Source organism: Larus michahellis, chromosome 4 (assembly GCF_964199755.1).
Source record: "Larus michahellis chromosome 4, bLarMic1.1, whole genome shotgun sequence".
NCBI lineage: Eukaryota > Metazoa > Chordata > Aves > Charadriiformes > Laridae > Larus > Larus michahellis.
Genome location: NC_133899.1, coordinates 73,183,998 through 73,204,489, shown reverse-complemented (window position 1 = coordinate 73,204,489; position 20,492 = coordinate 73,183,998). Strand labels below are relative to the sequence as shown.

Genomic DNA, 20,492 nt, shown 5'->3' with positions numbered 1-20,492 from the left:
GTCGCTCAAGCTTTCAAGCAGGGGTTCTCGAGCTTTCAAGCAGGGGTTCTCACCAGCAGGGTTTGGCCAAGGCGGGTTGTGAAGCTGCCGGCTCAGGCAGCAGTACCGCAGGCAAGCCACAGGGGAGGGCTGCCAAGGCCAGGGTGCAGGACTTTCCCTGGTTTTCACACATGCTTATTCTGGTGCATTTTGGTTAAAACACGCTGCCAGTTCTCAGGTGGAGTTGGAGGACCCACGGGCGCCCGCATGGAGGCTCAGAAAAAGAAAAGCCCTAATTGCGGGGAATGCGGGTATCGATCCCACAACCTTTCACATGGTGAGCTACCGCTCTACCGCTCGAGCTAAGCCCCCCCCTCGCTAGCTCTTGTTGCCCCCCCCCGCCCCCGCCCCCGCCGCCGCCGCCAGCTTCCGGAGGCGTCCACATCGCACCCCCTGCGCGCGCGCCAGCTACTTGTTGTCAGGCAGTTTGGCGCCCGCGCCTCACCCTGGGGGGCGGGGCTCCGCCCGCCAGCCAATGGCGAGGCGCGGAGGGTAAGGGTACGGGGGGGGGGGGATCGCCACCACAGGCGCCCACCCCTCCCGCTGCGGCCTCCTGCCGGCTCGAGCGCCTCAGCGCCAGATTGGGCGGAAAGGGTTTATTTTTAAAAGAAATCTCCTCTTGCTATTGGGTGAGGGAGACGCCCGTCAGGGTGACGTTTGCTTGTTGCTAAGTCGGGAAGGTGGGAAGAGAGGTGCACCCGCCCCGTGCGCTGACTGGCCAACAGGAAGCCGAGAGCCCACCCCCACCCCCCGTTCGACCCTGTTGCAGTCGCGCAGCTGAGTGACTGACACCCAGCGGACTGCCAGTGAGAGGCCGCGCTCCGCACGCCGCCCAATAGGAAGGCGCGAGTCGAGGAGGAGGGTGGTGCCGGGGCGGTGTGATTGGCAGGCGGGGCGGAGGGAGAGGAGGGCTCGCAGGAGCTGATATGTCCGCCATCTTGGAGCGTCGGTGATGGTGGCAAGCGGTGGTTTTCCCGCCTAAGCAGAGGCAGCCTGGGGCCTGTGGCGGGGGGACGCACTTGCCGAGGTATGGGCGGGGTAGCGGTGAGCTCTCCCTGCTGCCGCTGCGAGCGGAACGGCGCTCCGGTGACGGGTTGTCTTCGGCGGCGCGGGCCTGGCGCCTGCTCCCCTCCGCGCGGGGGGCTCTGGACGCTCCTCAGGCGCCGCCGGGCCGGGGCCTGGTGGGGTTGCAGGGGACCGTTCTGTGCGGTGCCCCCTCGCGCGCGCACCACAGAGCCCGGAGCGCCCGGACGGGCGCGGTGGGCCGCGGCGCGGTTGCGGGCTGCCACGGGCCTGGGCGCGGCGGGGAAGGCCCGGGCCGCGCTGGAGGGAGCCCTGCCCGCCCGCCGCCTCTTTTCTTCCTGTGGCTGTGACGTTGGGTCCTTCGGCTGCTGCCCCGAAGCTTCTTCCTAGCGCCCGTGGCGCTTCGCCCCGGGTGGGGAGCCGGCTGGCAGCCGTGGAGGGGCGGAGACGCCGCGGCCGTTCCACGGAAGGTTTTGGTGGCGGAGTGTTGGCGGCCTGGTGCGGCGTGGAGCGGGTCGCGGCGGCGTTGGGTATGGTGGGCGGTGCATTGTTCCCTCGTACACCGGAGGAGCTCCAAACCGGGTGTTTTGCCGAAATGGGGGAAGCTGTCTGCACTACTCCCTCCTCCGGCGGTCACTTGTGCTGTTGCTGTAGCTTACAGAACTTTGTTCTAGCTTCACTGGTATCTCTTGGATAATAAAACAGATAAGCCTTGCTGATAGCTAATTCTGCATTCATTTTCGTTCTTTAAAATCAGTGCCTCGCTATTCCTTTGAGGACGCTTCCCCAGCCTTTTCTTTTTTTTTTTTTTGTTGGGTTGTCTGTGGGTGGCTTGTTATTTTGTTTTGGTTTTTTTTAACAAGGCAGCTTCTTTCAGTTACATTTTTTTAAAAGCATAGCAGTGTTTGGGTAAGCTTTAACTGCTGTTAAATACATTTGTTATAATCTGATTTTGAACCTGCCAGTTCTTTTGGTTTTGTTTTGCTTTAGTCACTAAGAACTTCTCAAAGTGTAAGAGGGAATTAGTTTTATAGCCTTGTGTCTTGTATGACATAAGTACAACTGAGGCTAAAGATCATCTCTTGTCAGAATAAATTTTATATAAGTTAAAACAGTAGGATAGTTTGAATAGGTGTGTTGCTATTTTAAAAAAGTGTCCTGAGTGGAAGAATATAGAAAACTTAAGAGTGGGTGGATAGCTTTAGAAAGCGTTCCTTGTGAGATCTTGAGAACTTAAAAATGAAGAAGTTTAAAATACATAGTCTAAAAGTACTGTAGCACTGTGGTGTGGGTTTGGTTTGGGGCTTGTTTTTGGTGGTTGTTGTTGTTTGTTTATTTGTTAGTTTTTAATTTATGAATATTAAGCTGGTTTAAAATTTCCAAGTAATATACAAAATAGCTTGTGAACTGCACAAATGCATGTGTGCTTTTTTTTTTCTTCTGGAATGCTGAAAGATGGAAAGTCTTCCTGTTTCAGTGTTCCAGATGATTACTGCAGTTATTTGAACTCCTATGTGTATTTGAAAATACACATACATGTACAGCATACATTCTAGTAACATTCTGTGATTACTTAGCTCTGTGTTATTTTTTTTTGTTTTCAGTAGTGAGACATGGACTGACTGTAGCTTGTGAGAGTCTTTATTATCCAAATATGAAAGAACACTACAGAATTACTACAGAATTATTTTTCAGTATATAACTTGTTAACAAGACTTCGTGCAAACGTGGTACTCAGTCTGCATGTTTATTTCTTGACAGTTTGTAATTCTAAGTAATTACTTAAATTCTCTTAAGGGACTGTTTCCTCTGTCAATGATACAGCTTGAACATAGGTGATACTTCTTATTTGCTTTCTGTGTGAAAAGCGGAATGCGTATGTGGTATTGAATCCTGTGCTTTCTGAGTACTAAAGGAATTTACCTTCTAATACTACTTGAAGATTTTTATTTTGGCCTGAAGAACGGAGAGGTCTGTTTACAATGAACTTAAGGAAAACACTGAGCTACAGTGAAATTTGTAGTTTAGAAATTCAGGAAAAGCAGACTGTTTAACAGGAATGTCTTTAAGTAGGGTAGTGCGTTATAGCTTCTTTTCAAGCAAGTTAGATTTATATATATGTAAACTGCTGTGACTAGTATCTTTAGATTCTTTTGAATATAAATCAACTAGCCATTATTATTCCCTTATGGAATTAAAGATACTAAATAGTTTGTGTGTCTTCTCATGATACTGCCTGCAAACTCTTCGCCCTACTTCTGTTGACTTGCTAAAGTGAGGCAATGTGACTTTCCTTCACAACCCTTCTCTCTTGCACTTAACAGAGGTGATGCTATAGCCTGTATACCAATCAAAGAATCATATGATGTTCTAAGGGTGGAAAATCAAGTGAATTAATAGAATGGAATCTGAATTTAGCAGTATTAAAGCAGAAAATTATGTATGTAGTTTTAGTATTAACAGATAGTTAGAGAGTGATCTCTATTGTTATGGCTCAACATCTTTGCTTCTCTACTCAGCTTAATCTTGAAATGCATGAACTATGAAATTCTAAACAGCTGGATCAAAACCAACCAGTATGGGATTGAATCAGTCAGAAGGGAGAAATGCTTTGAAGAACTGTCTGGTCCACTCTCCTTTCTGTCTGTTGATGTCCTCTTTTGTCCAAGTGCGTAAAAAGCCTTGAAGTATGTACTTAATTCTGCACTTAGTTAAGATTACTCTGTATCAGTATACTGAAATGAGGCGTTTTCCAGCTTCAGTGTTCCAGCGTATTACACAACCTCTTTATAGGTAGGAGGTTTGCATATTCACTTCTCGTATGTAACTGGGTTAATTTATGGCCTTTGGAAGTTATGATGGAAACCGTGGCTTTTCTGCTTGGGCAGAAGAGGCATTAGTATGAGTACAGTGAACTGTTTCTGTAGTAAGTTAGGATGTCTTAAGCATATTGTCTGACATCTAGATTCAGCTCTCATAGTAGTACCTTCATCCGTGACCCGTAAGATTGCTGTGTACTCTATGTTATTCCGTATGCCAGGTTAAGGAGTAGTGTGTTATCCCAAAGTAGGTAACACATCCAAATTCTAGCAGACTAGATGTCTGATTGGATTATCCTAAGAGCAAGATGTGCAGCCATTGTTTTTGGCAAACTTTCCACAATAATAAAACAAGTAGGGATAAATGAGAAATAATATCTTGCTTGTCTCATCTTCTTTTGTCAAGTTGGAGGAAGTGAGCAAAGAACTTGAGAAACTATTTAGTGATCACATTAGATGCTGGTATTTTCGAGGTGGGCAAGCCTGAAAGATCAATCAGAAAATACGTAGAGAATACAAAAATAATGTTGAAATCTCTGCATAGCATGTTTAATTGTTTTTGTGGTGTGTCAGTGTGCCAGCATCTGTTTTAGAAACCATATGCTACTAAGCAACTCAAGTAAAATGTTTTTCTACTCTTGGCTATTATATGCAGCTCTGTAGCTAGCTTGGGATGCTTCTCAGGAAATGGGATAGACTGAATTGATAGGATCAGGAAGACATTTGGTATGAGCTGTTAACAGCTTTCTTGTTTATGGAATAATTCTTCACACAATATTGGGAAAAAATCTGTTACTGTAAAATACAAGACTTTTCATGACCTTTGTTTATTTCTGTGAAGTACCGAGAAGCATGTTTGAAGTGGTGTAAGTGATTTGGAGTGGGTGAAAAAGTTCCTGACTAACGCTTTGACTGTTCTTTCTTCTTGATGTTACTCTGTATAGTCCTCCCCTAATCCTCTTAAATGGATGTATCTTTTCCTCTTCCATGGGACTTAAACTTCAAATAGTGACAAAATCTATGGAATGTGTTGAATACCAGCAGTGGAAAAGAGTACCAAAAAACCTCAGCGTGCAACTGCATGGAACTGTAAAGCTGTAATACGCTCTTCTGGAGTGGTGCTATACGCTGTTAGGCGTGTTAGGAAAATAGCTAAGAAGAGCACCTATGAAACTGGTAGTGAGGATTTGTGTGAAGACATGAAGGGAGGCAGAATTGAGTAAAATTGAGTAAAAAAACTGAGTAAAAACTTGAAACACTGAGTAAAAAATTGAGTGAAAACTTGAAATCTTACTGAAAACGGTTTAGCTGCTGTCACCAAATATCTTGAAAAGGGATGGAAAGTCTAGAGACTGCTAAAACAAAGCTGTAGTGGTGGCAGGAACAGACTCACTTGGGGGTAGGTGGGTTTCCTGCTGGTGTTGTAAGGGGCTTGCATCTACAGGAAACCAACTTCCATTTAATGTTGATGTTGGTCAGTGTGCATTCCAGATGGAAGTCCATTTGAAAATTGCATCAGCATAGGGGTTGTACTCCCATCTTCCACGTTTGTCTTTCTGTGTTCTTTCTGGCTATTATGAAGGAAGAGTTTGTCATTGCTTATGGCAATTCTGAGGGTTAATAGAATTTTGGTGTTTTTTCCTTCCTGTGAGTGACAGCTTTAGAAGTTAGACTAAACTGGCTATGAAGTAGTCAGTTCTTCCTTTTGGCTGTGAGAAGCAAGCATTCATCAAAGGATGTTGTACTTGTTGCTGATGATGGGCTCTTTGTTATAGCTTCAAGCCACACTTAGTGGCAAAAAGATGTTATGTTGAACACTGTGTTTAGATGAAATTTGTCTGATAAAGGAGGTGGTAAAGATAACGTTAGTGAGAGGTCTGCATTTGTTAATGGTCAACGTAAAAACCCCTTAATGTATCTTTTCATGCTGCATGCCTTTACTGTAGTGATTAGTGTGCTGTTTTCATTTTAACTAGTGGTGCTTCAAAGAAGGGAAATGGAGGAAGATTTAAAGGCAAGGCAGGTAGCAATACAGTAGTTGATGAAAGATGGTGTTAAGACCACTGCACAACTTGTTGAGCCCTTCAGGTTCTAATAAAAGATAATTGCTGTCATAGCTGTGAGTTGATAGTAAGTAGCATTCAGTGCTTAATTTTAATTAACTGTTACATACTTGTAAAACTTTACAATTCCTTTTGATATTACTGAGTCCTTCCTGTTGCTTTACCGGTGATGTTACGGGATGCCTTTCCTCAGTTTAAAGGGATCTACTTTGCCATCAGATCATGAAAGCGGTGTCTGTAATTCTGTAGCTTTATACTTTTTTGGGCAAAGACTCTCTTGTAGAGTTACTTATAATCCAAAAGCTTATAAATTTCGCTGAGAGACCAGTAATGAGTGATTGGGCTCTGAAGTTAAAACTTTACTCTTTCTCAACCCATTATAAATGTTTGATTGTTTTTATTTCTCAGTAGTTGTGCCAGGTGTGGTTGCCTTATATTATATATCGTATATATTATATGATTTCAGTCATACATGGGCACATTTCTTTTTTCTGTGGCTGGCTGTTCCAGTATGCTCTCCTGCTGTACTTAAGTATTATTTATTTATTTTGAGAGCAAAAAAATAAAAAAAACCCAAACTGACATGGCTGAACTGAGTACCAGCCACAGGTGGCTTGGTTGCTCTACTTTAAAAATGCAATTTATGAATACAAATTAATCCCTAACTCTTTAGTTAGTTGTCGAGATTGAAATTGTAGAGATGGGGTATCGAAGGTGGACAAAAAAAAAAATTCTGTATCTCTTATGTATGTGGGTGTCTGTGAAAAAGAGTCAAAGTGTGAAAAACTCATAGGTTGTTTGGTATCTTTTGTAATATAGGAAACACCTGTGGGTGTCTGATACCTTTTTCATTCTAGGAAACTGGCTTACTTTTAGGGCATAATAAAAAACAATGATGTTAATGCTTGTACAGTAGCTTTTTCAAAATACACTGGTCCAATCCTCTTGTTCCCCAGATTTGGGAATTCTGAAATTTAACTCACATTCCTCAGAAAAATATGCTGGCTGTAAAGCTGGGGACTAGAATGCAGTGGGGTTGCTTTTTTCCCCTCCCAAGTTGTAGCCCCATGCAGCCGAGAATTAAATTATTAATAGATACAGTAGAAAATTTGTAACTATGGTACTGATCTCTCCCTTATGAGAGGGAGGTATTATAGATTATTTCAAGGTCTATACTTTTAATTTATTGGAGATTATGGGTGTGAAGGCTAAGGTCTTCTCTGGAAATGTGAATTGGTAACTATGATGTTATATAGTGTAATACTAAGCAGCAGAATGCAATTAAAAGTGGTAAATGTGTTTTACTGTTAAGTGGGTTTTTGCGGAGAAAAGTGATGTCCATTTTTTATTATTGGAAAAACTGCAAGCAACAGCCAGTGAATTCATCCCCCAAAACTAAAAGCAAACTGGCAGTTGAAAATAAAGAAAGTTGGAGAGGGAAAGAGGTGAAGTTGTCTTTTGTTATTTTTTAATTGCAGATGCTCTCCCCTGCCTCTCCCAGAAGGGAGAGGTGAAAGAGAGAGAGAGACTTATGATTTTAGAAAAAACTAAACTATTTTAATGAAATATTAATAAAAACATAAAATGAAAATAATGAAAAATATACAGTATATACAGAACCGTATCAAGCTCACAGGTTGACAGTCACATCACCAGCAGGCACTGGGCAAGTCCCAGGCTGGACTCAGCAATGGATGGGAACTGGATTCCAGATCTGGATTCACGAATGCACAGATTGGGATCAAAGGCAGATGAACAGACAGAGTCATCCTTGGATGCTGGCTATCGAAGAAAAAAAAAAAAAAAAAAAGGCTGACCCTTTGATCCCTCAGCTTTTATACTGAGCATGATGCAGATGGGATGGAATACCCTGTTGGTCAGTTTTGGCTCACCTGTCCAGTCCGCTCCACTCTATGCTTTTCTGCATCTGACCCTTCAACAGGGCACACAGGAAAGTGGGCTGACCTTGGTTGTTATAGCAATAAGTATAAGCAAGAGCCTCGTTGTGTACCACCCCTTGGCATAAATTAGAAAACAATGAGGTCTTATCACTCTGAGAGCGGACACTGTCGAAAAAAAAATGTTGTTTGAGAGTTCAGTTAGCTAGAAGAGGCTTAGCTGCAAAGTAAAATTATTGAACAGAAAATTAGTTTTGTCTTGCCTCAAACCAGGACATACGGGGAAGGCATATTTCTGTTCAGTGGAGGCACCAGAGACATCTGTGCCTGAAAAATGTGGTGTAGTTGCAATGTGCATGGTTTGTAAAAGCACAGCGTGGCAAAACTCTGATTACTGGAGTGATTTGCTCCAAAATATAAATTGCCTGGGGGATGGGGGAAGGAGGAAGAAAAGTAATTGCAAAAAATGGTGAGTAAAATGCTTGTGGAAGATACTGAATCTCTATTCAGTTGCCTTAATCTTTGGGCAATAAGATAACTTAACTGTTTGGCATCCAGTACTTAAATGACTTTCCATATGTATTAAAATATTTTTCTTTTCCAACTATTTAACTTCATCCTCAGGGTATCTGCAGAGATGGGGAAACAGTTGTATAGACTATGTCCCCTGAATATGCAGTGTGTTCTGTGAAGGAAGGGAGAGTGTTCTTACTTGGTTAAAGGCTCAACTAAAGCTATAGCATTGCACTGAGCTAGGGAAGATTCCAGATGGCACTAAGGCATCTGTCTAAATGCAGATACCAACATTTAGGTCAGCAAGTATGGTAAAGTAGCATCACTTCGCTTGTATCCAGGTGCTGCTGCTGTATTTTATCTCGCTTGACATTGGGATAACTTTCCTACTTTTGTCCTAGGGGTTGTATTCATGAAACATTGAACATGAAAATTTAGGATTGTAGAAGTAAGTATAGGTGGGGCTTAAGCTTTTTGGTAGATGAAGTCAAATCAGTAATCTTTCCCCAAGAGTAAATCAAAATCAAAGATTTATTTTAACCTGCTTGAATTGAAGATTAAAGGAGGAAGTATCTTCAGTTTTTCTTTTAATGCTGTTGGATCTGTACATGCTTTGAAGAGTGCTAGGGATTCCAACTTTTCAGTTTGAAAAGCAAACCATGTTTTTGATAGTGTCATGTTAGGGGAATATTAGCCTGTGTATGCATGCAGGGTGGGTTGGTTAGTTCTGTCAGTTTTTGCAGGATCTGGTAGCACTGAAATCATAGGTAATATATTTAGTAGCTCAGTTCTTGATGTCCTAATTAAAAGGGCAGTCTTGTCTGACATCTTGAAAATGTGCAGCTGTCAAAACTTATTTTAATAGTTCTGTAAACCTTAGCATGAAGAAAAACAGGAAGATAATCTTGCCCATAGCCTTTAACTAGTGCAGTTCAGGTAACACGTACTGAAAGTGCAGATTACTCAAACAACAGGTCCAAGGAACCTTTAATGAAAGTCAAGAAAGAAGTGACAAACAGATTTATATTTAATTTTTAAGTTGCTATCTTAGTGCAAGAGTCCGCTCTAATTCTGGCAGCAGCTATGGCTGACTGAAGCTTTAGGAAGTAAAACATTGGCATGCTCCTAGAGGCTGCTGACTTCCACTTCTGAACCGTGGATGATCTTAAGTACTCTTTTTAGCAAGACTAAGGTTTTGCATAAAAAAGAAAGCTCACAGCAGACTTGAATGCACTGTCTATACAGAAATAACACTCTGGTGTCCTGGTTAGAAGTTGCTGAAGTAAGCTTTCTGCTACCTCCATGTATTTTCATGCATCTCGAAATTTCATTTGCATCCGACTTCCAAGGTCTAATCAGTGAGGTGAAAAAGAGGATGAACTTGTTTATCTGAAAGGTTGTTCAGAGAAAATGGGTACGTTTACGTGGTACGCTGCAGTGCCTTGCTAGAAATGTCCAAGCCAGTTATGTATATGCTTTTGTTTAGCATGCCCCATGCTGAGTAGTGATTTGGGTTCAAAAGTGGTGTGGCCAGTTAGCCTGCTGTTGTACTTGGGCTAATTAAGGAAAATGGGAGACAGGGCTGAGTAGCTTTGGTACAGCAAAGTGTCTGATGCAGCTGTATTGCCTTCTAGTAGCACTGCTTCTGGTACTAACCTTAGGGAACTCTTTATCATACTATTGCCAAATCCTGGTAAGCATGTTCAAACAGTAGTCTTCTCATCTCTAACGTGCTCTTTTTCAGCAGTGTTCCAGGTGGTTGGGGTGGAGTGGGGCAGATTAAGGCAGATTGAGTGAAATGCTGAAAATTAAAGCTGTGGCTAAGTCATGGATAGTACCTGTGAAGCCATGGTAACTGTGCCCCTGTGATCTGATAGTAGTGTCTTAGACTTGGAAAAAAAAATATTTAAAAAAATATCCAAACTCACACACTTTTTGAGAGTACTTACTGAAAAAAGAAACCTCTGCTAAAGTTCGTACATCTAACCTTTGCTTTCTTAAGTTACAGTATTTTTTCCTTAAATGTTGAAACAAAAAAAAAAAACCCACAAAACAACTGTACTGCTGAAGCAGTCAGTCAGCATGACTGATTTTTACATTGCCATAGTAGTACAGGAATTCAGGACTCATTTACACTTGCAGGTTATCAGGTGGTTGAGAATATAGCAGGCCTAAGGTGATAAAATTTGGTTCCAAGATGGAAGAGACAAATCCTGGTTGCCCTGTCCCTAATGGTGTGCTCCCTCTTCCTTGGCCATGCTGGCCCTGGTGATGACCCTTTGTTTCAGCATCTGGACTTGGTTAACTTCTGTAGTAAGCCCTAAGACGTGAGTGTTCTAAGGAGGACACGTTATTATTTTTATTTTTCCTACCAGACATTTGGAGAGGTGTGGTAAGGAACAATGATGATTCTTAAATGATGATTTCACAGGGCTCTGCCTTTAGCATTAGCATAAACAGTTTTGTATTGCTAGACTGTAACTTCACTGGGGAATCTCTCTGGGCCAACAAGCCAGTGGAAAAATGGGGAAAAAAAGATTACCTAATTTGTACTTAAGCAGAGTGTTGTATAAAAACACTTGCACTTGTTCTGAGTACAATATGGCCCAAAGAGGGAATTAACCATGCAGTGGCCTAGGCTTCCCTTTCTTGTTCCCGAAGAGATGCTGGTGGTTTTGTCAAACTGCCCCCATGATGAGGGTCTGTGAGCTATGAAATGAAACTGGAATTTTTTTTTCACTGAGGCTTTATGCAGCACAAAAAACTCATCTTGTATAGCAACTTTATTTCAGATATAGTAGGTTATATAAATTACTGTTTCAAATGCACGGAAGGACTTACTGTAAGAGCAGCACTGTTCAGTGCTGCTCTTTACACTATCAGTGCTCCTTTACCCATGCTGCAGGTCCTTTCACTACCTAATCTGTGTTGTGGAGGGCAACAGTCAGAGACAATAAACCACCCATACCACTCAGTGGAAGTCATTCTTTAAACCAAACTTTCTACTCTTGTAGATTTTGAGGTGGACTGAAAAGGTCCTCATTGACCAGAACAGGTTTCTGGTGGAACACACTTCCCAGGGTATGCTATAATACTTGCACTGCTAGTATCTCGTTAATTTTGATTACACTAGTGTTTTTATTTTCCTATATAATACTACTGTATTGAATTCAGAAGCTGACTGTTCTGGTGCTAAAAATGGTATTTAGACAGTGAAGGTTTCTTCTCAAATAGAAATATCAGAAAGACATCCTTGTAAGCGGATTAGTAATAGTGGGTTTCATTTGGATAGTTTTACTGGCAATTGAAATCTCTGTGGACAGTATCTTAAGAATTTGTAGACTCTTCTGAAAGTGCATTAAGCTAAGTAGGCTGCTTCTTTTGCTCCCACACAACATAATTGAGGAAGTTACATTCTTCTCCCTTCTCGGACGTCTATTTCTGAACATAGGTGTGCGTTTGAAATGCAGAAATGATAACCAAGGAAGCTTCAGTAAAGCAAACTAAGTCCAGTAAACTTGTTTACTTTTTCTGCTCTATTTAGTCACTTGACTCACAAGGGATTGGCTAATCTACTTGACATATAGACCTTAAGGTCCAAGGATGAAAAACACATGTGACCTTTGAAAGTATTATGGTCAATGTATTATGTTGACCTTCAGTTCATGTCTATGTTGGTTACTAAAATATCCTTAGAGAAAGCTGTACTTAGTCTTTGTGTACATTAAGGCTTGGAGTCTTTGTGCTGTTGTGAATAAAATGTGGTGGCTTTTGGTTTCAGAACTGTTGGGAGATAACAAACAACATGGTATTTCAAGCCACAAAACTGACTAGCCCTAACAAAGCTAAGAGAAAATACTCTTTTGGGTGATTGTTTAACTAAAATGCAAGAGTGTCTTTTAGTTCAAGGGGAATTTATTTGTAGTATAGGCAGTATTGACAAAGGCTATGTATGAAATCATCTGCAAAGATCAAGAAACAGCTTTGGAGACACAGCTTGTTATCTTTAACATGGAAGGTGTAAGGTTAAATCATTCTTCTCTGGCAGAATACTTGAAATGCTTTTGAGGTGTGTGGTTTGAGTTTTTTTTTTTAGCTGAAGATATATTTGTGACAAACTGATAGCAGAGCTTTTCAGCCAAATACTAGGTCGCCACAGACATGAATTAATGAACATGCGACTATATTTGCTACCCTTCTTAGTTGCTAGTACTTCTGCTTTTTTGCCATTAACAATATTACCTATGTTCCCAAAAGTAACAAAGGTCTTGTCTGCCTTGAAACCTGTCTTAAAAAGCAAAACCAAAAAGCCCTCTGTAACTGGTGGAAAGGGAAGGTGAATTTTTATATTAGGTAGTAACCTTAAAACTACCAGAAACAGCTACTTCAGGAAGAAACATCGATTGATAGGGTGCATTTTCTTGACTATTTGGTGTTGACCAAAGCACAGACAGGTAAGTGTCACTCTGAAGCCAGTTTTGGATATCTGATTAAGCTCTTCAATGTTACTTTGCTTTACATTGAAAGAACTAAACTATCAAAAGCAGAGGTTGTCTTAATGATGAATTTTAGGTGACCAAATTCTGTCTTAGAAAAGCTGGTTACTCTGTAAGTCTGTATGTGGACTGTATTGGGGTTTTTTCCGAAGCTAAACCGATTTCAAATTGGAACTGTCAATATAGTTTATACAGACTTATGCCAAAGTAACTGACATTTTTAATGCTTGTATGTTTCTTTCTGTGCAGGTTTGTGGATAAATCAGATCTTAATATAACAAGAGAATAGTTATGAGGATAGAAAAGACTGTTGAAAAAAAGTCTGGCAACGGGTATTTTAGATCTTCTAGATTTGAAGACGTTACTTCATATGAAATTGCTAATATTTTATAAAAAAAAGAGAAAACTCTGGATTCATGTTAGATTCCAGAGTCAAGTACAGATTATAAAGGCAGTTCTCTTTCACTGAGGCAATGAAGTTTCTTCCTTTGTCCCCTAAAAGTAAAGAGGGATGTTTAATTAAAGTTGGTTTAAAAATAAGTCTTTCAGATGACAAGCTGCTTTTGAATTTATTCTTGGAGTATGCTGCACTCTTCTTCCTAGCAATTTGTTTCCTTCTTCAGTTCGTATGTCTTATTCCATGCAAAGCAGTGCTTAGTATTCATGCAGTTGTTGAGCTGTTGAATCGAACCTGTTAACAACAGTATTAAATTATAAAATGTTTTTTTTGTCGTTGTAGGAAGAAATCTGCTTCATCTAATTCAATCCTAATTCAGTCCTGCTAATCTGCTAATACTGTAGATTGAAAGATTTTTTTGCTGTTGCCAGGATACCCTGTAATGGGCAAGGAGCCTGAGAGAATACAAATCGTTCTGTTTTTTTAACTTTAAAAAAAAACTTTTGTGTTCAACAGGTAAGAAACTATTAAACTTCTCCTACAGCAGTAGATTTAGCTTCTGCATCTATAAAGTCTTATCTTAAATTTTAAGTGGTTCCTGAATGCTATAAGTTTTTCATGTCCCTGATTTTCACTAAAGGCTTATTTACATGACTTCTGTAGGTTCACACTTACCACCTTCTAAGCTGCTTCTCCTTCTGCAGTTCAGACTCTGTGGCCATTCCTTTCCTTTCCTTGCAGCTTTTTTTTGACTACTTTCTAGCTGGCTGTTTCTAACTTGGTCTTTTAACCCAGCTTGCTGTTGCACTGTTTTCTTTCTCCGCCACGCTTTGGTCTTACAATGAGAATCAAGGGTCATCTAGACACACTGTTGTGGTTATTCTATTTGTTTTACAGGGAACATGTTTTAAAGTGTTTTGGTTTTGTGCCAGGAGGTGTATCTGCTGCCCAGCCTCCAATTCTTTGGAAGAGTTTCAAAGCAAATGTGTTCATGAACTGACATGTATTAGGTATGAATGATGTTTAGCCCTATAGGTTATTATATTGAAGTATGGTAATTCTGAGTTCTGCAATTGAATTTTTGGTACTAAACTGCATGCTTCAGTGTAAATTTTTTTTTTCTGGGTAGCAATGCATTGTTTAGCTTTTTTGTAATATTGTGGGACCATCTGCTTTTCTCAGTACATAGATCTCTTCATTTCTATTTTGAAGATAATCGGGAGAATTCAAAATATGAAGGATCTAACTGAATTCTGTGACCAATGAATATTTTAAATGTGTAAGTGTTTGGCTGTTGATGTGGAGTTACTAGAAAATGATTCATCTTTTCTACTTGGGCAGGGGAGAACAGTGGCAAATTTGTAGTTATTCCAGCTAATTAAGATCTATGTTTATTAACACTTACTAATCTATGGTTTGAGATAGAGTGTAGGAATTGACGAGGATGCACTTGTTGCTTGGTATAAAATTGGTCTTGTAAATTAATTGCAAACTAGACTTCAGCTGATTTTTGTACTTTTGCTGGAGGTTATGACCTCTTGAATTTTGAGAGATTGGTGTCTTTGAGTAAACATTAACTAGTTTGGACTTAGGTCCTTCAGCATGTCAAAGCAATTGATTATTGGGCCATTCAGTCATAATAGGGAGTGTGTGTATGCACATGATGGGTGTGTGTATATATATAATCTATATATTATGTAAAACCCCACACATTTCTAGTTCTGATTGAGATAGAAGTGCAGCTAGTGTGCATAAAAAAGGGAAGCTAGTGTGCATAAATAAGGGTGAAAGTGATTTCATTTCTACCTTGATTCCTAACTGTTCTGCAGCTGTATCAGACTCCCTCTTCCCTTGTCTTATAGGGGAGTGAAAGTTCCTACTTATTAGATAATTTGCCTCCTCATTAGGAGGAGGAAGCAGCAGCTGTTAAAGAGGGTGTTATGAAAATTTCTGTGTCTTCATACAGTTCTCTGGTGTGTTCCTCTCCCACTCAAGAAAGGACTACCACATGGTATCTTTTGCTTGCATTTTGCTCAAGAGTATGCAGTTACCCTCTGAAAGTATAGGAGTTAGCTGAGAAGCATATGTGCTGTAAATGGGTATAATGGCTGGAAGAAATTATATCTGCAGTACAAGCTTAAATTGTGCAATAGTCAATGAACATGCTAAAGTGCTTCTCTTGTATTCTGAAACATTGTTTGGTTACACAGGCATTCTTGATGGTATTTGGAAGAAGGTGCAGTATCTTGTGTTTTGGTATGTAAGTGAAATTTTACCTGCAAGTAGTTGAAAAGACTGAAATGTTGCTAGCTTATGTACAAGGAATACTCCCCCACAATTCCTGAATCTTACAACTTAATGATGGTAAGGTCTTACTAAGATGATTATAGAATCATAGACTGGTTTGAGTTGGAAGGGACCTGTAAAGGTCATCTAGTTCAACCCCCCTGCAATGAGCAGGGACATCTTCAACTAAATCAGGTTGCTCAGAGCCCTGTCCAACCTGACCTTGAATGTTTCCAGGGATGGGGCATCTACCACTTCTCTGGGCAACCTCTTCCAGTGTTTCACCACCCTAATCATAAAAAAAAATTTTTCCTTATATTTAGTCTGAATCTCTCCTTTTTCAGTTTAAAATCATTACCCCTTGTCCTATCACTACAGGCCATACTAAAAAGTCTGTCTCTATCTCTCTTATGACCCCCCCTTTAAGTATTGAAAGGCTACTATAAGGTCTGCCTGGAGCCTTCTCTTCTCCAGGCTGAACAACCCCAAGTCTCAGCCTCAGGGGAGAAGAGTTCCCTTCCTCTGATCATACTCATGACGCTCCTGTGGACCTGCTCCAGCAGGTCCGTGTCTTTCCTGTGCTGAGGGCTCCAGAGCTGGATGCAGTACTCCAGGTGGGCCCTCACCAGAGCAGAGGGGCAGGATTGCCCCCCTTGGCCTGCTGGCCATGCTTCCTTTGATGCAGCCCAGGATATGGTTGGCTTTCTGGGCTGCGAATACACATTGTTGGCTCATGTCTGTAAGAAAGGCAGGTATTATTTTTGCAATGGGGAAGAGCTGTTTCCATCAGAGGTGACATGATAAGGGAATGACTAGACAAAGAGGCTCCAGCAGAGGCTTGTATAACATCTCTTATCACATAGACAAAAGGACAAACTGATTCATACCAGATTAGTGTCTAGAAGGGTAGTCAAACATTTAACCAGGGCTAATGACATTGAGCAGTTTTACCAAAAAGGAAAGAAATAAACTAGTCAGATAATCCCTTTAGGTGTAGCATAAGGAGAAGTAAACAGAGGCACAACATCTGGGAACGGTTTTAGGCACTCCAGACAGACTGTGAGCCCTGGAGTACCTAACCAATGGGAAACAGGGGAGGGAAAACTCAGCTGGGATTAGGAAATGAATAGGTGTGTTTCAAGAACCAAAAGTGTGCCTACTTGCTAGGTCACCTGTTCTTGCAAGGATGTTCAAATAAAACGTGCTTTGTATCTTTCACTGCCTGAGCATTGTTATTGGATAAGGAGCATTTCCCACATGTCCAGCTTTTCATATCCCGTGTGTGGGGTCCCTGGGACAAGATGGTGGCAACAGTGTTGTATGAGGGTCAGGGGTCCTTGGTGACCTCCCCCACCAACCCAGCTCCCTGCAGGTAGCACAGCCCCCTGTGTCTGACGGTGGCTGGGAGGGGGCAAAGCATTGGCCGACCTGCAGGCAGGAAAGGGAGGTGCAGCCAGCCTACGCAAGCTCTCCCAGCACTCCATAAAAGAATTGTTGATTGGTTTTGATTCCCCTTTCAGTATCTTTTCTAGTTTGCTATGCGCTTTTGGAAATGGGAGGACTAGAACTGTGCACAGTACTTGAAATATGGGTGCAATATGTATTGAATTGTTGATGTGAAGGTGTTTGTATTTTGTGTTCTATTTCATTCTTTTTAATTTCAAACCATCTATTGGCTTCCTCCTCCACAAAGTTTCTTTGAACCTTCAGTAGCATATAATCATAACAGTCTAATTGTCATTGAAAGTAATGGAGTATTTCTCAAAAATGAATTTCTGCTAGGGTTCACATTCATGGCCTGAACAGGCTGTTCAGACACTGAAGAGACTGCTACATCTTACTCTGTGTCCACATAAGATTTTTACTCTGTCAAATTGATTTTACATTTGTTTAAGAAATGTAGAAACTGTACCATTAAAAACCTCCCTTATTACTGTTTTGGGGGGGCTTCTTATTTGTGATTGCTGGATGTAACGTAATATAGTTAAATCTTGAGACTTGGAACAGTAACTTATGTCTTTCTAGCTAATAACAGAATGAACCTCACTGCTTTAATGGAAAATAAATTTATTTTCAAATAGGTTATTTGGTAAGTATGGTCTCTATTGTATCATTTGAGGTATTTAGAAATGAAGGTAAGGAATAATTAAGAGCAGAGTTCTTAGACTATTGGAAAACCATGCTATTTTAATGGGATAGAAGATAAAGAATTCCTTATTTTTCCCCTGAATTCTCAATGCAGAAGCAGCAATGTAAGTGGTGCTGGATATGAGAGATTCATTCTTGCATTTATCAAGAGGAAAAGTGGGGAATTCAGTTGTAGCTTAACTGTGTATTGCTATAAATTACCGTTACTTTACAGAAGAGAACTGTTTTGATCTAGATCTTCAAGCTAGAATGCAGGTGTCTTATTTTTTTTTATTATTTTGTTCAAATTGCCCTCAATTCCAGACTAAATGTATAAGTACTTAATTTTCACATTTAGTAGGTCTTGGGATATTTAATGCTTTGAGGAATTGTTCCCCAGCCTGCAAAGGACAGGCAGTTGTAAGTAGCAGGTTCACAAAGAGTGATGCTCTGGCTGAGTGAAATAGGCAGTTTAAGAAGTAGTCACTGGAGTGTCAATTTGGGTGACTGGTAATTCTGTTTAGTGCTAAATTTTTTCAAACATGCACTCGTGCTTAGCTTTGTTTTGAACAGATGGTCCATTTCCAGTGTCAAAATAAGCACTTTATAAATGCTAGTATGGTGTCTAATTACTTGTTCATCATTTGGAGAAAGGAAAAAACCAAACATAACTGGGAATTAGTTAAATATACTGAGGTTATGTGAAGCTAGCAGAAGGGCATGCTTAGCTTTTTAAAGCAGTCAATGCATTTAAAGATCTTAAAAATGTTGGGAAATACTCTTTTAATGATAAAAGCATTAGAATTTATCTTCCTCATTGCTTTGTCCTTCCCCAAACCTACCTATTTGGTTTTTAGAAGGCAGGATTGTTTGCATTGGAAATGCTTTTATCACTAAGAAACATAAGACCTTCTTCAAAGTCTGTCACGGTACCAAGGACTTCTTTTGTGGTTGCTCTCTTTGCATCCAACAACTAAGTTTTCTTTTGCTAGTTGCTACACAGGAGTTGTAAAAACATGTTTTGCTGAAGTAGGCTACATAATTTAGGATGTGTTTCAATCATGGAAAAATTTGTTGTTGCAGAAGTAACTGATTTTATCTGTGTACTTGAACCCTATAGTAAGAAAATACATGATGAAAATTGACAGTCAACATTCTGAGTTTAGTTTTTTGTAATGCAGTCCTTGTTATAACTCTCTATGTAGCATTTCTCAGACTTTCATACATTACAGAATCGTCAGCTTGATACTGATAAACTTTTTTTTTTTAAAAAAGACTTTCTCCTGCTTGAAAAATGAAACTAGGTGTTGCTGTAAAATCTGCAGAGTTTCTGCCAGAAGCTCTGTGTGTATGTTTTTAACATCCAGTTGTCGGGTAAAACAGCCTTCAGCTGTCTAGCTGAGGTCCTTTTAGTTTCCTTTCTGCATTGGTCTAGATTCCCATGTCTGCTTGTAGCTACTAATACTCAAGTGTTAGGTGGGAGTATGAGGTACCAAGTTGGAAGTAACTCCTTGCAAAGTATGTTTCTCATGTATGTTTTACCTAAGTATGATGCTTAAAGGTTTAATTTAAATGAGCAGCTTGCTTTAATAGTTTTCTTATTTACTGAGGGGACTTCTCAGTGCTTTAAAGTAACAAGTCTGTTCTGTAAAAAGTTCAATATAGGAGACATTGTCCAAAGTTAAGCTATATGCTTGTCTGACTGGAATTAATGTCTTTGTCCTGTAGCTTGAAGAGAGGCATGTATGTGTTCAGGAAAGGTGTTGGACAGCTATGTCAACTGGAGGCTAGAGAGAAACTTCCTGAAACAGTTGTTACCAACTGTTTTTTTGATGGAGATTCCAATTAAGCATTTGGCCTCTAGAGAGAACCACCATGTAGTAGGCAGAAGACTTCAATTTTTATTTTTTTTTTCCTGGTCTGAAAAGATCGCTTCTAAGCTTTGTTTCTTCACTTTAGCAAACGATTCAAGTGATAATTTCAGTTACCTGTATCTCAGAGCAGTTGACGGGTTTTCTTCATTTTGGTGAACTGCTTTCTTTCCTTTCAGATTTGTCAGGTGTTTACTTAATAGAATGATATTTTGGCATTCATTCAGAGAAGAATCTGTTAACAGTATTAACTAAGAAAACAAAGCAATATTTTTTTCTGAATGCGAGGTGTTCCTTAGGATCTGGAATTGTCCTAACTTCTATATCGGCAAGTTGATGTAAACTTTCAGAAGTACTGTTTACATGAATTGGAAGTCTGTTAGTCTTGCTTACTGGGAACTTCCACTGATTATGGAAAGCTAACTCAAGTTACAAATGACAGTAAAATATCTGCAGCAGCTTTAGTGTCTTTAACAAAATTTTTCTTTCCACATCTCAGTTTGCAGTATTATCTGTGATTATTTTCCTTCATGTAGTATCTAAACTTGAACATGTCTCATATTTGGCAGTCTTTTGCATCTTGCATTGAATCCAATTGTTGTGATTTTTCTGCTCATATTGGCAATGGAGTTGAACATTGGGAGTAACACAACCCAACTGACCTGTGGAATTTATCATAAATTTGCAGATAGTGAGATTTTGGGCGGAGCGCTCCTGGTTTCTGGACATAAGGCCTAATTCTGACTCTGTTAATGGGACAGAAATTTGAAAAAGCATGAAGGTAATTCAAAATTTCAGAATTGGTAGGTTTTGGGAGGGAGAGTAGAACAGTAGGCTGTGGGAAGAATAACAGTAAGCTTTTGTTTTTAATACTTCTAATCGGAACTCTGGTAGGCCGATTCTAGATTATCGCCAATGATAACACCTAAGAAAATTCTCTTCTCTTCAGGGTTCCTGGAC

At 40.3% G+C, this 20,492-nt stretch overlaps 1 protein-coding gene across 15 annotated transcripts in view; it reads left to right on the top strand.

Moving 5' to 3' along the window:
- Nucleotides 1–903: 903 nt before the first annotated feature.
- PPP6R3 (protein phosphatase 6 regulatory subunit 3) overlaps nt 904–20,492 on the top strand; it is a 58,957-nt gene continuing 39,368 nt past the window's right edge. For 3 of the 15 annotated variants that reach the window (XM_074585548.1, XM_074585541.1, XM_074585536.1), the window contains exons 1-3: nt 927–1,066; nt 13,591–13,764; nt 14,146–14,258. Coding sequence is in view for 3 of the 15 variants with exons in the window: in XM_074585537.1 (XP_074441638.1) it covers nt 20,308–20,313 (6 nt within the window). In the remaining 12 variants the exon portion in view is untranslated. Of the gene's footprint in view, nt 1,067–13,590; nt 13,765–14,145; nt 14,259–20,220; nt 20,314–20,492 lie in introns of those variants that run through there. The other 12 variants (XM_074585546.1, XM_074585540.1, XM_074585535.1 and 9 more) reach the window with 8 other exon arrangements.